Source organism: Harpia harpyja, chromosome 12 (assembly GCF_026419915.1).
Source record: "Harpia harpyja isolate bHarHar1 chromosome 12, bHarHar1 primary haplotype, whole genome shotgun sequence".
NCBI lineage: Eukaryota > Metazoa > Chordata > Aves > Accipitriformes > Accipitridae > Harpia > Harpia harpyja.
The window spans coordinates 8,292,522-8,312,809 of NC_068951.1; the positions used below are offsets into that span (position 1 = coordinate 8,292,522).

The following is a 20,288-nucleotide window of genomic DNA, read 5'->3' on the forward strand; positions in this document are numbered from 1 at the left end:
TCAAAAAGCAGACACGAGCACGCCAGGTAAAAGAGCAGTGCAGAGGCAAGCACACACACACACGCGCGCGCTCTACCTGAAACCCAGAGTACTGAAGCTAGAGATTTATACTAGTTTTTAAAATATAATTCCACTGATGGATTACAACATCTGTTCCTTACCTAACTTCAAATTCTAGACTCTGTAAATACTGAGTATATTTATAGGAACAACACCTCATAAGGCACTAGAACAGGAATTTATATAAAGTATCTGTAAAAATAAACAGTGAGCCAAATATCTGAGAAAATTTTTACATCTTCATTTTTGAATCTAAAGCATTTCTGACCTCAGACAATGTATTTATTTTTTTAAGATTAGCTAATACACTGTTATGGTGCTCAAAACAACCCCCCTTGCAGTCTCAGACCCAAAATACATCTTTTCTGTCCATGAAGCCAGGTGTCCACCTCCACTGCCTACAGCAGGAATCGTCACACTTGAATTTCACTAAAAAAAGGATACAGTTTGGAAATCTGACACTTCAGTATTCAAGGTATTTAAAATATTCCCCCCCCCAACTGATATATAAAAAGTAAATTTTCCTCCCCTGGACAAACACAAATCCCCATGAAATCCAGCCCCTTCATTCCTTGGACATCACTGAAATAGAACCACCAATGTAAATGTTTGCTGCTTGGACTCAGGTCTTACCTTAATAAAGACAGCCCACGCGTAATTGTGTTTGTATAAAAGATATTTACTTCAATTATCACACCTAGGGTGCTAGTGAATAATAATAATAATAATACATCGTGTGAGTTTCATACAGTGATATTGCTTCTCCATATCATATAGGGACCGTTGTACAGTGCTGAGAACAAACATTATATGGCTAACCAAACAAAGACAGAAGAAACAATGCCATTCTGCTGACGGAGGGAGCGCTGCCCTGCTACTGCCAGCCATATAAACTCTTACTTTTATGTTTAAACAAATACCAAGAAATAAAATGTTACAAAAGATGAGTCACAGCAACACAATGTGGGCTTCTCAAAGCTACTTGTACAAAAAAATGACACTTTTTTTTTGGTCAATTGGGTCTTTGTGAGGATCTTTTTTTTTTTTTTTTTAAATCTGTGATTGTGAATATAACAAACAAGCTCTAAAAACATCTAAGACTTAGTGCGTTACAGAAAAAATATAAAATACTGCTAAAAATGTAAGACACCACAATACACGGGGTAAAAATTGAGCTTATTATTAAAAAAAAAAAAAAAAAAGTTCTCAGGAAAAAGTACACCACTTTCTGTTTGAGTTCATCTTGTGCTGTGTTAGTAGTCGGGGCATTTCAAAGGTCTGCCCATTATCATGGCAAGTAGTTATTGCACAAATGCAAAGAGTTAATTTTTTAATAAAAAAAATGAAAAGGGACATGAGGGAAACAATTTAAAAAAAAAAAAAAAAAAAAAAAAAAAGAACAACATCTCCCCCCCCAGCCAGCCTCCATCTGCTTTGGAATTAACGTCCAAATTTGTACATTTGACATTCTCGCAGCATTTCCAGCGAGTGGGGCGCGCGGTGCCCGCTTTCGGAAAAGGAATGGTAGAAAACGCTTTTCAATACAGAAATGCATAGAGTATTCTGACAGGAACCACCTTTTTGTTTTGCAGAGGTTATCCAATAGTTACTGTAGGGCTTTTTTTGTCTTTTTTTTTTTTTTTTTCCCCAGACTATGCCAGAAGGAAAGAACCTCGTATGGGAAATTCATCTGATGGTTTTTAGTGGGACACCCTCGAAAGGCAAAGTGCAAATTTGCTTCCAAATCCACAGAAGTGGTGATGTGCCCTGCAACTAGCTCAGCACCCTCCATCTTTGCCCACTGCAAGGTTTTATTGTGGGGCCGGCTGGTTCGGTGCTGACCGGAGGCCCTTTGCATCGTCCCTCGTGCAGACACACGCTCCCCCGCGATGAGCAGGGGTCGTTTCTAGCGCAACGGTTTTCAGTTTGGTTTACGCAGCTTTTCTCTCGCTCGCTCGTGAAGTGTTACCTAGCCAGGGAAAGCCTGTCTGAACGTGTTTCGACACTGCAAGAAAACTAAACGACTCCTCCGTGACAAAGATCAATTCATAATGTGTATTTCCAGAGTTCACACCAGGAAAAGTTGCTGCTGCACAAGGTGGTTTTTTTTTTTCCTTTTTCTTTTTTTTTTCCTTGACCAACTTTGAATGAGAAGAAAAATCAGCTCTGAATTCAGAAATTCAAACATATGCCAACAAAGATGAACATCACAGGAAACCAGTCTCTCATTTTAAATTAACACTCTTGAGTAAATCGCAATGTACTTTGACAAAGGGGCACTGCATCTTCATGAAATTCTCAGTAGAGGCTCTAGGAGGCTAAGGGTATTTTCTCTCTCTGTATATTTTAAGTCTCTTCTCTCACAACTGAGGCTTCTTATTCTCAGTCCTAAATTATTTTAAACTATTTAAATAATATTATTTATTAGGCATTTAGATAAAATACTTTTTTTAAACAAAAATGATTGCTCTAGAAAACACAACAGGGGCACAATGATATGGATACTGCAACAAGCCGACACCACCCCGCTCCATCGCTAGGATAGCCCAAACTTTCTCCAACGTCCGTTTAAGGGATATGTATACTCCTGTTGTGTTTATATCAAACAAAAACAAACCTCAAAAAAGAAACTGTTAAAATTAATCTCATAAATAGGAAATATTAGTTTGTTTTCCTAATTACAAACCACCTTTATATATTTCACCTTATGATGCTGTAGAGAGAGCAAGCTTGAAAAATAACACACAAGCGCTGGTAAGGGCTGAGGATGCCGGTGGGTGAAAGCCTGTTCTTTACAAAACCAAATTAAGACTGGAATGACTTTACAGTGCCTCGCCATCCAGAGACAATGCGGCTCTGGGCATGGAAATGAAGACAGCATGTATTACTAATGGCACAAAAGGACACGGTCACAGTAAGCGGTGGCTGAAGTCCACGAGTGTTCCTTGAATGCTGACAGACCTACGAGTACGCCAGGTGAGACTGAGCCTTACGAGCATTGACGCTGCCGGGCGATGGTGGACATTCTAACCCGAGAGCCTGCCGTGCTGCTGGAGCCAACCCAGAGGGATATATATGTTTTTTTCCCCAGGTACCTGAATTCTCATAAACTAGAGATCGTGCTCGCCTGCGTTTGGTGGCTGGGACACAAACCTCCGAATGCAGAACGAGAATTTCTATTGCACAAAGCCATAATGCACAGTGTTTGAAGTGCTCGTCAGCAAAGGGTCAACTCGTGTCGGGCCACTGAAACGCTCCTCGATCGGTGTTTGCTCTGCATCCCCCCACTCCCCCCCCCCCCCCCCCCCCCAAATGAAAAGCGGCTGTGAATGCTGCAATCTAGATCACTGTGCTTTAGATTATTCTCCACAAAGAGATTAGGAAATAAGGCACATAGCTTTCCAAGTATAGAAAGTTTGTTGAACAGTAAATTTTAAGAAAGTAGCAAAACCTAAAAACTTAACGGGAAATGCGGTAACATACAGGATTTTGATGACATGCCTATTGAATGAAAATAAAATAATTTCAAGCTAAACTAAAATCTCCCCCTCCGGCCCCCGCCCCTGAAAAAAAAAGATCCATGATCTCCATCTCTCTAGAGGACGCAAGAAGGAAATGGAATCCCTGATCAAGGAAAAAGAAAAGTACGATACAGATGTGACCTTGCTTATTCCCCACACACCTCCTTTACGAACTAGATGCTCAAGTACTCCCTGAATAGCCTGTACTAGCATCCAGAGGTAACTAGGTACTTTGGAAACACTTTTAAAGCTAGTAATAATTTACCCACATATAAATAATACATCAAAATAGCACTAAGGGTCTAATGTAAGCTAACAAAAGCCAGAGGGGTCCAATTGAAAGACTGATTGTAGAAAATATTTTTTGTAGTTACTTGGAGATAAGATTGTACTTCAGAGCAAGTCAAGTGCCAAGTTTTATTTCTTCTCTTGAAAACACAGATGCTCGCCTTCTAAGAGGAACTGCATAACAGAGAATTTCTATCTCAGTCCTAAGAATACTTGAGTTTTCAGCTTAGGGAGAGCAAGAATGAACAGCTTGCTTTAATTTGATACTTGGCTTAATTTACTGATGAGCTGTTTTTGTGATTGTTTTAAATATGTCTTTACTGTTCACCTTCCTGCTGTATGTAGATATAGGAGAGTATATTTTACATGTGCAAATATCTGGGGTATTAACTTCCTGCAGGCCGTATTGCAGCAAAAGCTACAGACCAACTGTTGTTACAGGATGTTGCAGACGAGGTTTGACCCTTTCAGATTACTTGGCTTTTGCACATCTCAGACCCTTGGAATTATTTTTATGTATTCTGAACGTGATCTTCCCCCTCCTTGTTAGCTAAACCCACGTTTTTCAAACAGTCTGATCTCTCAATGGCTAATCCCCTCTTTACAACAGGGAACTTCCCTGACAAGTGGGAAAATGGCATCCTCTACGCATCAAAAAACATATTGGTTTTAAGCCCTCACTCACCTATGCCCCAAATGATTTCACGAATTTGGCTGTAGCAATTCTACTGCACCATTAAGACCAAGCACGCAAATCCTGCATATACAGAGGGGCTTTTCCATACTGGAATCATGTACATACACACATTTAACAACTCCTAAAAATGCATATTAATTACCCGCATAGACAGAAGAGAAGAACGCAACTTAACGCCGTTATTCTTGTTATCAATAGAGAGATTGCACTGTTATGAACATTACCACAGAATTACACAGTAACTATGCAAAAAGCAGGTATGCCACCATAACAGCAGGAAATTCCTGGCATGACTCTCCATTCCCAAGGATCTTTGGATGAAGATTGTACTATGTAGTACAAATATCGCTAAAATTCAAACAAAAAGTCAAAAGACACTATGTCATGGGGACTTCAGGCATCTACTTTTGCTGTACTGTTTCCTGCACTATTTCATTATGGTTAAGAATTCAGTCATTCTCTGCACTTGGCTGTTTCAAAATATGAAGAAACTGAAATGATACTATGAAACCAACAGTTTATAATAAGAAATCTACAGAACTGTGGCGAAAATGTACTAACATCACTGTGAGTAAAGCAAGCTTGAAAAATGGCAGCAACCTCCTTCAAAGAATGGCTGGACAAGGAAAAATGCAATAATCTTATTAATTTTTTAAAAGGAGGCATTTCCTTTTAATGCACTTCAGTGCCAGAACATGTTTGTGAATAGCAATGAAAATCAAGCCTGGGAACCAGTTTTTTCCATTCACAAAATAGCTGTAGAAACACAGACTTCATAGACAGCCAAGGACTTTGGATCCTGGACACGGAATGCCCAGGTTTTGGGAAAAGCAGGTATGATGCCTCCATCAGTCCTTGGCCCTATCAGAGGATGCTGGTGAGGAGGCTCACTACTAAAGTTCAATGAATGACTTTCTTCAACTGGAAAATGACCTTACAACTAATAACTTATATTAAATATGCCACAGTACCACTTGGCTGGGGGGGAAATCAACCCTGAGGAGAGAGATGGCACCACTTACATACCTGTTTTTAAGGCTTTTTGACAACTTAAGTGCACAGGCCTAATGCTAACCTTCTCCAAAAGGATAAATTTCACCTTCAGAGCATAAAAACTTTTTATCCTTGCATATTAATAGGGTAGGGTATAGTACATGACCTGGTCATGTAGGACAAATCAGTCCCTAGGCATAGCATAAAGGGCTTTTCTTGCTATAAAGTTCATTATTAACTACATTTTATATATGGTATAGTCAATGTATCCCATAAAAGAGATGGAGAGGAAAGAACAAATTGGTGAAATAATATTTCTACATTTTAGAGCTCAAATACGTATGTGAAGGACACAGGGACTGCTAAATCACTTTTCAAACTAAGAAGGTTGAGCCAGAAAAGAAATTCAGATCTTGTGCTTTCCATGCCAGTGCCTCTCCTTGCAATTCAAAACCATCTGGCAAGATTTTAAATGCTGGGAAAAAAAGTCTTTTGTTTGTACAGAATTTTGAAATTATCTTTTTTTTTTTTTTTTAAATAAGTTGATTGTATATGCAACACAAAGGAAGAAAATGTTGATGTTCAAACAGTGGGGCAGCAGAAAGTGCAAGGGGAAAGTAGCAGGACAACATATGAGTGAACTGAATACTGCTTTGCAGCTGTTTTATCTGTGTTGAGTTATATTTAGGAATGAGGCTATAAGCAGCTCATCTCATCAGGGCCAAAACTGCCACTCACTCACAGGAAAGACTTGATTTGGTTTTAGTGAATGTTAAATCCAGCCCCCACCTAAGAACCAACTTTTCTTCTCCTATGTTTCTGATAGTCTTCAAGAAATGCTCACAGCTCAGCCACACACAGTGGCTTTACGACAGAGACTATCCTAGGATACGTACACTGGGTGAAGAAGAAAGAAGAGACAATTTAAGAAACTCACTTGTTAGAAAGAGACAAAAATCAAACAAAAATAGTGCCCGCCATCTGCATGTTAAAATGTCACCGCTTTACTTTCGGTTTGCAACAAATTGCTAAGATTACCAATCTCTTTGCAACCTTGCTAAAGGCACTGGTCCAGATTACTGCGACATTTCAGTTTAAATAAGCTATTTTGGACTTAAGTGCAAAGAAGTGTCCAAAACCAATTACTTTTTTCATGTATTCTCATAATTTATATATGGTCAACTTTTTTTCCCTCCTGTTTCTAACTTGCCCTGTTTTTGCCAGGAGCATTTTTATTTCATGTAAGTTTTAAGAATACTTGAAATTAATAATTTTAAGATGGAAAATGACAGACTTCTGACAGCAGCTGTGCTAGTGGGGACTGCAATCACTGTTAGCATTTTCCATTATTTCATTTCATTACTTGATCAGATCTCCCTCAATCCTATTTTATGTGAATTTATCAGCTTTGTAGTTTGAATTACCACCAGAATGATGCACTTCTCTAAGTATTTCTCCCATTAAAGGATTGAAAACCAGCAACTTTTAAGTAATTGGATCAGAAAATATTGCATAGAATTCTGTTGTGTCCATGAACCCCCTTCTCTACACCATTCCCGTATGAACAAGTTACATAAAAATAATGCGAAGATCTTTCACCTAAGGAGAAAGGCACATACATTTTTTCTCTTTTTAACCGTAAGAACTTTCCTATTACAGCAAGGAGTTTATTACTAAAGGACTCACTAATTCATGATATGGGCAGAGTGCACCGATACAGGTTCCTTTAAAGAGTGGCTCTATTTATAGGCATTTTACAGAAGAATAAATAAACCAGTCAGATTTTATGGCAGCAACAGCAATTGTAATTAAATGCATTTCTGCCAATAAACATGTGCAATTCTGTTGTCTGAAACCTGTATCCTCAAAAATGGAAGCATATCGACAATCCCATTGTATGACCCCTCTGCCAAGGGATACTCTTCCCCTGCTTTTAGCAAACAAAGTACTACACTTTTTTCCTTCCCTAACCATCCAGAGAGAAAAATCGACAATTTTAACTGCAGGATAAAGGTATTTCTGTTAAAATAGCCTGGGCTCTTCATCCACAGCTTTAGTAAGAGCATGGAACTAGAAACAGAAAGAGAAAATAAAAATGCTTTTAAAGAACCTCAAGCAAATATAGTCTGGCATTACAGATTTTCTGAAAACTGCCTGTGCTTTTTATCCATCAGGGAAAGAAACATGGTCAGCGAGGGCTCTGTTGCCACGCTCTGCGCTCTACAAAACGACTGCCCTGTTGAGATGAGCCCCACGTCACACGTGCCTGAATAATGCCTTTTCCCTTCCCGTGTGATCAGTGACCCAAGAGGGTAAAAAGCCACCCTGCTACTCTTTGGCATTTCTTCTCCTCCAACTTTTTATCCTTTTCTTTTAATTAAGTAAAAAAAGTTATTCCAATACACATTTTCCTAAAAGCTTGACTTCCAAATGCCACACTTGATCAGAAATACAGCTACAATCTTTCAGTGTTGCTGAAGTTCAGTCTCTAAACCAGGGAGGTCTCTGCCAGTTTGGAAAGCCAGTAGGTAACTCATCTCCAACAAGAGAATCTCAGCAGTAGTTCAAGCTAATCCATTTTACTTTCCACTGAAACAGAAAAGCAGCTGTGACCTTGGCTAAGAACCGGGAACAAACAGCTGGGAACATCACTTAAACTCTACAAGCTCGATCTGAGGGTGTTCGTCTGCCCGTGCCCTTAAATAAGGTGGTCACTAAGGAACCCAAAGTGACTCCCGGAAGGACGGCCCGGGTCACCCCAATAGCATCTCAGCAGGCTAATCCACATTCAACACAGACCATTAAATATGAAACAACAAAAGGAGCTAAGCCATTAATAAAGTGCCAAAAATATAGGAAATACTGACAGCATTTTATTTGATTAATTTTATAATAGATACCAATGACAACCCTTGGCAGGATGGAGTGACTTCTGACTTATGAATGCTGTCTTTATCCAGCAAAATTACATGATTCAAATGTAATAATGGAGCTTAGAATTAACAGTTAGTGTTATAAAAGAAAGATTTCCTCTAGGGCAAGCTACAGATTTGCTTTTAAAAAAATCATTACAGCATTAAAAACTGGGCAGATGCTAAAGAATCCTAAAGAACTAGTGGAAACCTGAAAAGCAAACCAAAAATAAACAGAGAAAAAAAAGATACAAGTTTCAAGGCACTTTCGTATTGCTTATTAAGAAGAGAGATTGACCTTAAGTGCTGCATTTGCGTTCAACCTGTGAATACAGTTCTGCTGTTGTATAATGCAGCAAGAGCTCTCAGTAAGCATCATGGAATGCAATCATATAGACACAGGCACAAGAACAGTTTGGGGAATATTAATTTAAAAAAAAATTGTCGAAAAGAAAAAAAACACGCTATCGAGAAAGCCGAGAGTAACCACTTGACTGCATCAAGCACCTGGATCTCAAATCAGCAGACAAGGACAGTAGAAACAGACTGGCAAGTGTATTGCCTAGAACTAATAAAAAAAACCCAACCTGAACCAAACAACAACAAAGAAAAAAAAATTAAGGAACATAAGAAAATATCTGCATCTTCTAGACAGAAGTTTTGCTTCTTTGCTGAAGACACATCTTGTTATGACTTCTATTAAGGTATGTGTATTTTTACCGGGACGTGCATTTATCGATGGAGCTGTGCTTTGTAAGTCAAACCAGGACATCGTACAGATACAGAGAGGTAACACTTCGCTTCACCACGTTATTTCCCTCGCTGGCCTTTCCCGCAGACTACCTGCACTCCAGATAAGAAGCCGTAACCGCTTCCAGCACGTGCTGTCACATACTGGTGTCTGTTATTACAAATTGTCTCCTCAGCTCATGACAGAAAGGGGCAGTTGCTCTCTCTGTTTCTCAATTTTAGTTTTGCATCACAAGTCCCCAATTACCCAAGGAGGTATCCTGAAACAGCTAGCAGTAAAAATAGGAAATAAATCCCTGCCTTTCAGCCTCCTAGAGCCTTCTTTTCTTAATCATGAAAAGGATTGATTTTAGTGTACTGATTCTTAATTTGTGAAAACTTGCGCTAAGTGCTGCTGTTGCATGTTAAGAGACTGTAAATGAAATACATAAGTTCTAAAACATCATGCAAGAAATGTGGTTTCACATCTTACAGTCAAAAATCCTACTAATGAATTAATACAAGCACACTGAGGTGTAATATTGGGAACATACCTTTAAAGTCGGAACTCCTCTCCCCATCCCTCCCTCCCCCAAAATCAGAAAAGTAATATTAATTAAACTTAAGAAGTAATGAATGCACCATTAAAGTGTCATCAAAAAGATGCTGACCTAAGACAAAAGTTCAATGATACACAATACGGTCAAAAAGTCTTCAATCAATAATATACAGTATGACAACTACATCTTGTAAATTATACCCAATACTGCCGGCAGTCTATCCCTCTAAAGAATATTTGCCCCCTTTCATCCCTTCCTAACAATCAGATAATAAAATACAGCACCTATAAATAAGCAAAAAAAAATTATATATATATATATTTATATATATATATATATTCCGAAATCATCTATTGTTAGTTTTAAAGATATGGCAATAAAGGAGTCTAAATTAGCAAACTTGTAGAAGCCATAACTGATAAAACAGCTTATTGAAAAAAGGTGGCAGTAATGCACTCTATGTGTGCACAAGTACGTAAGAAAATACACAGACGTATAAAATTGCACGCACACACTCACGCACACACATCCTTCCACACACCTCTATGCTCACGCATATACATATAGACAACAGGAGGAGTTAGAGACAAGTTAGAATTTGATTTGTACTTTGATCAGCCCTAACCTGTGCATAAAATAATGGAAAAAGGCTGTATTTCTGCAGGGCAGAATGGTCTAGACTGGGACTCAAGAGCACAAATGTTTTGGTTTGGAGTTTGGGCTATTTCTGTCCCGGTAAGAGCCCATCTGGTCATTGCCATGTACTTTTTATCCACACAAAAACAAGCTTCCCACAACTAAAATGTATTTAAAATCAGTGCTTGTGGTGGGAAGAGAGTCAGTAAATGGTCACCAACAGCAGGAAAAGGTCTCTATCTGAGGCAGCTCCAGTCCCCTCTTAGTGGTGTGTGACAGCAATCGTACACGTGAATTACATTTTAATCGATTCCAGGTAAGCTGAAAATTTCGGGTTACGGAATACGCCCCCAAAGTAGCAGGCTGAAATGTTACTGGCCAACATTTTTTGAGCGATCTGTCTTTACTGAAAGGAAATTCTGTACACTACGAACCAAGTGAAATGATCAAGTACATGCTGTTTCTAAGTTGTCTCCTAAACCTCCTAGATATGAGGTCTGATCAGCGTGCTCTGTGGTTAGAGGTTAAAAAGCAGATTATAAAATACCTAGATTCAGATTTTTTTTTTGTCCTGATTTGGCCTAAAATGGAGTGTATTAAACAAATTCTGGTCTGCAAAAGACCAGAATCAGTTAAAGCTATGAAACAATGTGCACTACGTGTCAATATTCTATTTCACTTACAAGAAAACACTAAGTCAGCTACCACAAATTAAGATATTTTCCTGATGTGACTTTTTTTTTGTTTTGTTAAAAAATATGTGGAGTAAATGTGTTTTTTTTTTTTAATTCAAAGTTTCAAACAACAAGATTCTTTTCTTTTCTTGAAAATATGTAGGAATCCAAACTAGTGTGTTTAGAGTCGGTTGACTGTGCAATCTCTTAGTGGCAACTGAACAGCTACAAAAAACTTTCTTTTTTTTTTCTTTTTTTTTTTGAAAAATCTCCCCTTTTTTCCTGGTTTAAGAAGATAATAGTGTATTATCGCTCTGTAGCCATTAGATGGCAGATAAAAAGCCCCCTTTTAATATGTGGGTTTGATTTTTTTTTTCTTTTTTTTCTGTTTTTCTTTTTTTAAAGCCCACACCAAAGAGGAGGGCACAAGGCAAAGCTGTATGAGTTATTCCAGAAACTGTGGAAATCACTTAGGGCAATAATAAAAACACTTCAGGGTACAAAAAAGCTTGACTACACATTTCAGTTTTCTTCCTCGAAAACACAAACATAAATTGGGCTTAACGCTCCTTTTTGTTTTCTATATGCACCTTGGCCTATGGCGTTTTTGCCCTGTGGCCCGCAGGGCGGTTAAGTGCGCAACACAATAAAACCAGTAGAGGTCCAGTTTCACTTCCCAGCTCTCCAGAGTTGGGCGAGTTTAATCTCAAAACTCCCACTCGACGGCCTCTTCTCGACTCGCGGCCTTCTCCAAGCGGTGGATGATGTTGTTCAAGTTTGCCGCTTTCTTTTTCCTCAAGGAGCTGTCTCGCGTGTTCCTGGAGCTCGCTGCCTCCGAGAAGCCGAACAAGCTCTGAAGAGAGTTGGCTTTCTGCGAGCCTGTGGCCGGCGTCGAGCTCGTACTTGGCACACTGGAGATTTTCTCTGAACTTTCTTTTGACTTGTAGGAGCTCTCCCCTGTAAGGACTGAGGTGGAGGCAGCTGAGGTAGAGGCATCCCCTTCCGTGGCAGAGTTTGGCAGTGTCTCCAGAGCTTCTCCCGGGCGCTGCGATGCCGGCGGAGAGCTCTGGCGCGGTGCTCTGAGCCTGCCCTCGTCGTCGGTGTCCTCCAGGCTCTCCGCCTGGAACGGCTCCGCTTTCTCCGAAGACCTGGCGCCTTGCAGTGCCTCTTCCCCCGCTTCGAAAGCCGACTCCGCTGGCCCTCCCTGAGACTTTGTGGTTGCATTGCTGTACTCATCCGCCTCCGGGCCACTCGGCTTTCCTTCAGGTGGGCCTTCTGCGTCCACGCCATCGCAGCTGTCTCCCTCGGAGCTGTGAGCGGCCCTGCTGCTTCTGGCGGAAGGAGAGTCGCTCGACCCAGCCTGGCTCTGGCTCCCGGCTTGGATCTCCTCGATGAACAGCTCCCGGCGGATGCGAGACCTAGGAGACAGGGGAGAGGGATGGTGAGTCTGCCAGGGGTCACTCGGAGCCACCCTGCTCCACCAGATACGCCGCTCAAAATGCCCTTTCACGAGACGCCATTTTGTCTCCCCTACAGGACAGCCGCACCAAGCCAGGTCAGTGGAAGCACTCACACCCCCAGACCCAAAGGACTGACTGAAAAGGCATTTGGAAGAACATGAAATACTATCAAGGTGCTCTTAATCTCATCTTCCCCAGCCACACGCCCACTGCAAAGCCTGCTGTGCTAGGAGGACGCAAGCTGCAAACCCCAGACTGCCCCAGGGGCTGCTCCACAGTCTGTTGGGAGGGCAGGCAGTCGCAGCTGGGGTTTTGAGCAGATAAGCCATTTCTGGTAACTTCTGCAGTGCTTAGTGTTGAGACTGACCCACCTCACTTCAACCAGGATTTTGTGTATTTATTGTAAATCTGATGTTGACGACTGCCCCTTCTAGTAACCACAGCAGGCATTACGGAATAAAGCAAAAATATAAACTTTATGCAGGTAATCAATTCGTACTAAAAGGACTGGTGAAAACCAATGGCAGATCACCCTGCCTTTTTTTGCAAGTTTAAATTAAGTAGCATTCATAACTGTATGCTCAATTTTTATAGCACTGGATGTGGTTTAAGGGACAGAGATGAAAGGCTCTGCAGTCTCCCATTCCCACTAGAAGTCGGACATCAGAAAGGTGAAACTTTGTAATACACTGGACCAGAAAAGGGACGATTTTAGAAATATGAATACATTTCTAATAGGTCCAGAAGAAAACGGCTTGTAAACACAAACCAATTCAGATTTCTGCTAGAAATGAACCACAATTTGCCTAAACTAAAAACAAAACAAGGAAAAAATCTGGACAACCCCCTTGGTGGTCTCCTGGACACCCAAGGGGAAACTAAGATGAAACAAAGTCCATTGTTCTGAAGCCACTCTGGGGAAGCACAGCCTTTTGACAAGTTGTCAGTCCATGAGCTAGTCTGACTTCTGCCTCATTTTTTATTTAAAAAATCGATTTCAGAACATGAATAGTGACAAGGCAAGCAGTGCATTTCAAGGGAATGAATGCACTCCATGTGTGGTTAAAATTGCCTGGTGTGCCACCTTGCGCCTTCTATTACTTGAGAAGGTGCAATAATACCCCAAACACACTACCTTTGCCGATTAACTTGGTCCTTCCTCCCTCTTCCTTCTCTGTTTAGGAGCTCCCAATATCCTCCCAAGTACAGAACAGTTTATGAAAAAATCTTAGGGTCTAGGCTAACTCTTTCTCAGTACTGCTCTGTCAGTAGGAGAGGTTATGACCACTGTTCAGGTCCTAATTTGCAACCAAGAGGGAGCCTCAATGACCTGTGGTCAGGCATGAGACTACAGACACAGGGGGAGTTCAGCAAAAATTTATCTTTCAGAGTGAAGATAACACTTTTGGTTTTAGCCAGGGAGAACTGCTAAGGGTCTTGCAAATCACAAGTGAAATGCTGTCCCAACACTGATGGCTGTATGAATTTTTCATTTTTCCCTAAACACGCTATGGAAGACAGCACACAAGGGAAAAAATTTAGGATAAATGCAGAACACCATCTGAATCCTGCTTTTGAAGCTAATGATATTATTGACTTACTTGAAATGCAACAGAGTATTTCAGCAGTACTTGCTGACTCTACACTTTTGAAGGATTTAGGGGTCTGTAATTTTCCCTAGGAGAATATTATTCACCCAACAGAAGACCACAGGTGCTAACATTAATGTTCTATTACCAGGTGCTAACATTAATGTTCTATTACCAGGTGCTAACATTAATGTTCTATTACCATTAATTGCATGCATCCTGCAACATTGATTATCAGGCTCTATTTATGCCTATAATCTCCCTGCATGGACACTGATCCAGAACACCCTGCTTCCGTAACATTCCCCAAGTCAGGAGAGGAAACAGGTAAGAGCTTTGTGCCTGCATAGCATTTAAAATACCTCAGCTCCAGCAAGACACTGGATGATGACATGCTCACTGAGTATCTGACCACAGCCCTACAGAATACAGGTTCAATGTCTGTGGAAATCCCCGGAATTCACACCCAATATAATGCTTCTGGAATCTAGTCTGGCTCCTTATTAACATAGTAATTAAATCCCTACTGTAAAGAAGAACTGGTGACAGCAGCTAGGAAATTCCAGAGAGCATTCCTCTCGGTGGAAGGTGTTGGCCTCAACATCAACATATCCTCTTGGCATTCATCAGTGTAACTCAAAATATCAGAGTTCTCCTGCGGTATATGTTGAAGTTCCCTGTACAAGCCTTCACACAACATCTAAACAAGCACAAAGCTACAGTTCATTGAAAAATATGCCCAGAGTAAGAGCAATGAAATTTAGGTTCCAAGAGCGCTAGATTACAATTCAAGAAAGTTTGGTTTAATTCCTGATGCTTCTGTAGTATCATCTCTGTGACCTTACCGAATTTATGTGCCAGTTTCCACATGTGAAATGGGATAGAAATCCCTACCTCCTACTCTTCTGTACCATTCTTAAGACAACAGAGCCTCAAACTCTGATGTGTCCTGTATGTGCTCCACTAATGCAAAGTGAGGTATATTTATTTTTATGTTCTGAGCGCTATGTGATTGGCTATGTTCTGAGGGCTATTGGCTATGCAAAGCCATAGACTTGGAGAATTTTGCAGACATGTCAAAATCCTTTATACCCATATATATTCTGAAGTGAATTATTTCTTTGCCTGCTGAGGATTTTTTTTAAGTTTCTTTTTCTGCAGAGAATAAATGCTAGTGCTGACTTCCTAACTGGTGGATATAAAGGTAGATTCTGCTGTAGCAACCACCTTTGGAAAGTGAGGTTTGGGCTGAATCCCAAAGGAAAAGCATCACTGCAACAGGATTCCCAAGAGACAGGAAGAGAAACTTGCCCAAATGTGTAACCTGCCTTACCTGAAGTTACTTTAAAGAAAAATGTGTATTAAAGAATAACTAGATGGCCTGAGATGTGGAACTGCTTCTGTATGAAGACTCTTCAGTTTGGAAGAGAAATGGCTGAGGTAGAGTATAAAAGAGATAAATAAAGTTAAGTGTGGCCTGGAGAAGATGAAGAGGGGAAAGGCTACCCATTTCTTTTAATACATGAGCTGCAGAACAGACAGACCCTGTTCCCTGAGCAGAACATGTAACTTGTACCTCTTCTGCAATGTCCTGCAAATGATTTAAGAGCACTTCATGCATGAAAGCTAAGAAAATTATCGTACAGAGGAAAAGAACAGGCATGTGTTTTGATTTTTCAGTGGTGGCAACCGCTCAGAGCACCCAGGGCTCCAAACAGGCTTGAAACATCTCTTTAAAGTCTTGGAGACTCAGCAGCACATCTGGGAGCAGGTCCAGATCACTCAGTGCTGTGAGGCTTGTGCTACCCACCAGCCTATAGCACCTTGTTTATACATTTTTTATTTTGTATACAACTGTCAGCACCTAGTCTACATTAATGTATAGCTTGGTGTGGCTAAACGCGCTGATCAATCATGACTTGTCACGCTTTCTCGCAGCACGCCTAAACAGGAGATCTCATGATAATGAGGAAGATGACACATGCCACCAGTGCTCCTGCACTTGTCTGCGTAAGTGAGAACAGCACATTTTGCTGTCAGGCCGAAGGGAACATATTTTCATAGGCATCCCTCCAACTTGTGTATAATTGCCTAGAAGTGGGAATTGGAAGAGAGGCCTGCATTTGGAGAACTCTGAGCAGTGAAAGAGGCTGCATCTGTAGCAAATTCAAGTCAATGAAATTCAGTGTAAATATGATTACTTGTTGGTTATAATTTTTAAATTTTATATTGTTTACTATAAACATTATTTAACTATTGTGCATAATATTTATGAGATATCTCATTAAACTGTGCTGCTTCTGCTTCAGCAACTTCCCCATTAAAAGCTGAGAACGGCCAAAGTGGAAAATACCCTTTAAATGTTAGCAGTCTCTAAAAACAAACAAGTTTAGCAATCTGGGCTAATTAGGAACATTACTGGCTCTGAGTGAAGGAGCAGAATAGTACTAAATCTGGTATCTTAACTGTACCTGCTCAATATTCATTAGCACAAATTTCTTGGAGAAAAGTCTGCTGCACTAATTAAGATTCCCAATCCCAAGCACAGTCGATAATAAGTTTATTCAAATCCTTGTAATTCTTATATGCCATTCCAGCATTGGTTCTTTTTATTCGTGTCTCTAGGCCAAAACCTACTTCAATGGTTTAAATGTGGAGAAGGTTCCTTCTAATATGAGAAAGGAACTAAACTGACCAACATCTTATCTCATTTCAGTGGGATTCAATGATTTAATCATAACAATGAAATAAATCTGCGGCCACAACTGACTTCAGGGTTATCGGTTCTCTGTCCTTCGCGACTGTGCAGAGCTTCCCAGAAATACAGCACATGCTGTGCCTATTTTCAGAGCTCAGTGACTCAAGACCTAAAAGAAAATCCTCTTTTTGTCTTTCTGTGGGAAAATTATATGATGAAAGCAGTGCAATTCTGGTGCCATCCAGTAGAGGACACTTCCAGGCACCCCCCCCAGGTGACCTAGGCATAACACCCACAACACACATCTATTTGTGCATATATACTTGTGAGTCTATGTCTGTGTGAGTGTGCATATGCAAGTAAGAAAGACCAGTCTTGCTTACTGCAATGGGAGTTATAAATATTCAATAGCGGACATGTCTAAATCCACACCCATCCCAAAAGCGAGAGTTTCTGTTTAAAAGTACTACTTACATCAATATGTGAATATTGCTATTCCTCAGGGATGACTTAAAATTAGTCTGGAGCATTAGCATTACTGTTAGTTAGAACCTCCCTGCTGTTGAAACTGTTCATTTTGTATAACCGCTCAACCCTAGCGGAAGCAGACACAGTCTGCTGAAGCAGAGTAGTGCCCTGCCAACGCAAATAAAATAAATCCTTTATGAGTAGGGCTCCCAGGAGACCTCATACCTGTAATTGTGGAACCAGTTGATCACGGTGCTGGTCTTCAAGTTGAGCTGCGTAGCGAGTTCCTCAATGGTTTTTGGTGATGGGTATGGCTTTTGCTGGTAGGCTCGTTTCAGAGCTTCTTTCTCTTCCGGTGCCAGCACCACCCGGGGCTTCTTCAGCTGATGCTGCGGCTGCGGGCTGGCTCCCTGGCTGTAGTCTATTCCAGCGGATGAGGACTCACAAGACTGACTGTCGCTAACAGAGCTGTGTCGCCGTTTCATGTAGGCTGAAAGAGAAGTGCATCGGATCATCCCCAGCTGAATACAAATGCAAAATCAATGAATATACGAGCTGTGGAATAAATGTGAAGATGACAGCTTGTAGATGCGTGGATGGGCTATTCAGAGACAACAGAAAGGAAGGGGCATCATCAGAGATCAGAGGAAAGCAAATGTGGGGAGGATGCAAGAGGCAGAAAAAGAAGAAAGAGGGGGAAGAAAAGAGGGTAAATCGACTGGAAACCTGCCAGAGTTTTCTGCTCTTTCAATGAACACGGGACACGAATAACAGGGTTCAGTTAACGCGACTTATTTCAAATTCACTCTTCCAAGAGTGGTGAACTTCCACATAGGTACTTGATTAGGACAGTTATACTTCATTTCAACTTAAATAGCTTTGGTTGTTAAACACTTAAGGTGTACACTAAGGTGTCTCTAACTCGTAAGGTCTCTGAATTAAAAATACGACTATGGAAGCTGAAGGCAGCCACAGCCACGTCTCCAACACACGATGGCGCCCAGAGCCCGGAGATCCCAGCGATGGGCTGAATAACCTGTCAGGCATTTGCTGCTTTTTGCTGCAGATCTTCGTTATAGCGGTGACAGGTTATGAAAGAAAAACAGCCCACAGCATCCTCCCTCCCCTATGCAAGGCTCTTTCAAAAATGCATATACTTTTAAGAAAGCTCTTGCTGCACTGACGGAGCTCAGTGAGGCTGACGGCAGAAGCACGCAATAGCACCGCTGACCCTCCTCCCCAACAGGGACTGAATTGTCCTGGCAAATTCTGCAAGGAAAGAGTCCCAGCAAATGCTGTCACTGACTTGACTGATTTACACCGGGCAGAGAGAGGTGGGATTTACTGCACCTGGCAGTATCATGCACAAGCATTGCTAATGAGGGGGCTGAAAACGGCAAATATAGATGAATCTTGTCAATAAAATATTTAATGGCCTGTTAAATACCTTCTAGATATTTAAGAGTTTAGGTATTCAAGAACTGCAATTTGATAACCTTGGCTATTAAGTTCCAGATTACACCAGCCTGACATCAACGTAGCAGGCACTAAATCTCCAACAGCCAGGAGCTCCGATCGGAGCCAGGGACCCATGTGGGGCACGTCCCACTGGTCAGCAACCAAATTCTTCAAAAAATAAATTTCTCTCTCCCCACAGCTCTGCATTTAGGCTGAGTGTGCACAAAGAATAAAAATTCAATGCAATCAAATAAACTGAAATGTTCAAAGCCCTTCTCACACAAGCCAACTTCTTCTGGCAGAGCTCCCTACAGGACTGGCTAGGTTTTCTGTCTCCACTGGGTTTCAGCATCCTGTCCTCTACACGGTGGTATATCCAGTGGGACCTTTTTACACTGTGTCTTACTATCATCTAAGCGAATTTTGAACACACTCTGTAACCTTTGGGGGTATCTGCGTGGCCCTCATTTTGTTCTTCCTGAATATGACAGATTACCTGTGGATTGCCTACTGTGTAAGATCACTCATATGGAACAGAACGTGAGTTGCTCATGATCCATCACTCTGCCATGATACAGTCTTGCATGTGTTTGAAATAACCATAAAAAGCAAAGTTGTTTTTCTTTTTAAAAATAAACTGCATTAAAAAAATCACCTATTCAAGTTGTTCCAACAGGATGTAGAACTGCAAAGTGACCACAGGTAAATGCATTATTTCAAGGTGACCTATTGGCCTTATTTTTGCAGCCTTCAAGGAACTGCTACAACCTTCAACCATGGAATTAATCATTCCAGCAATATAATCTCACATTTATATAAGGTCTTTAATCTCAAAGACTCCCAGGTGTTACTTCAAACTTGCACTGACATCCAAACTATATACAAGGTTCCCTTGTCTCCTTTGACAGCACAACCAAGAGGGCTGAAAGACAGCATCTATCACTCCAGCAACATGCAGCAGCTTAAAGGAGGCCACAAGACAAAACAGAACCTCGCATGGAAGATGTAAAAGGTGTTTAGGCTGTCTCTAACTGGAGTTTCTGGAATTTGGTTAGGCGACTGAGTTAACACGAGACACCCATGTATCGGGATGCTCTGAATCTGCTTTCTCTGCTCTCCAAAGGATGGCATTTCTGGCAGGTCAGAGCTCCCATCTTTAAACTCCTAAGGACAGCACAGAGCTGTGATAGCTTGGGAAGAATTTCATGCCTTAATGTCTACCTCTGCTTTTGTAACCTCACACTGGGATCACAAAAGGTGCAATGGCTTATTTGGGTCTCTCTCATTTGAATGGAACAAATTCTATAAATGCATGTATTTCCTTAACATAAAAATAAAGAGAAGGATGTCCCACTGTTCTGTCATAAGCAATTGCTTTCTGGAGGATAATATATTATCAGAACAAATTTCCATTGGGCCAAAGGCACAATCCTGGCATTTCACCACGTGCTGAACTAGCACCTAAGCTTTAGGCTTTAATGGTGGTCTCTGGAAACTTTAGATGATGTTTATAAAAGCTTTTCCTTTTTAATTCTTATTTTAAAC

At 40.9% G+C, this 20,288-nt stretch overlaps 1 protein-coding gene across 10 annotated transcripts in view; it reads right to left on the reverse strand.

Annotated features, from left to right (window-relative positions):
* Nucleotides 1–20,288, reverse strand: part of CUX1 (cut like homeobox 1) — a 283,672-nt gene that overhangs the window by 21,780 nt on the left and 241,604 nt on the right. For 9 of the 10 annotated variants that reach the window (XM_052804539.1, XM_052804538.1, XM_052804543.1 and 6 more), the window contains 2 exons: nucleotides 17,511–17,775; nucleotides 719–12,488 (listed from right to left, as the gene is read on the reverse strand). The exons of the other annotated variant lie outside the window; for it this stretch is intronic. In XM_052804539.1, coding sequence (XP_052660499.1) covers nucleotides 11,777–12,488; nucleotides 17,511–17,775 — 977 coding nt within the window. In that variant the 3' untranslated portion in view covers nucleotides 719–11,776. Of the gene's footprint in view, nucleotides 1–718; nucleotides 12,489–17,510; nucleotides 17,776–20,288 lie in introns of those variants that run through there. 10 annotated transcript variants of the gene reach the window in all.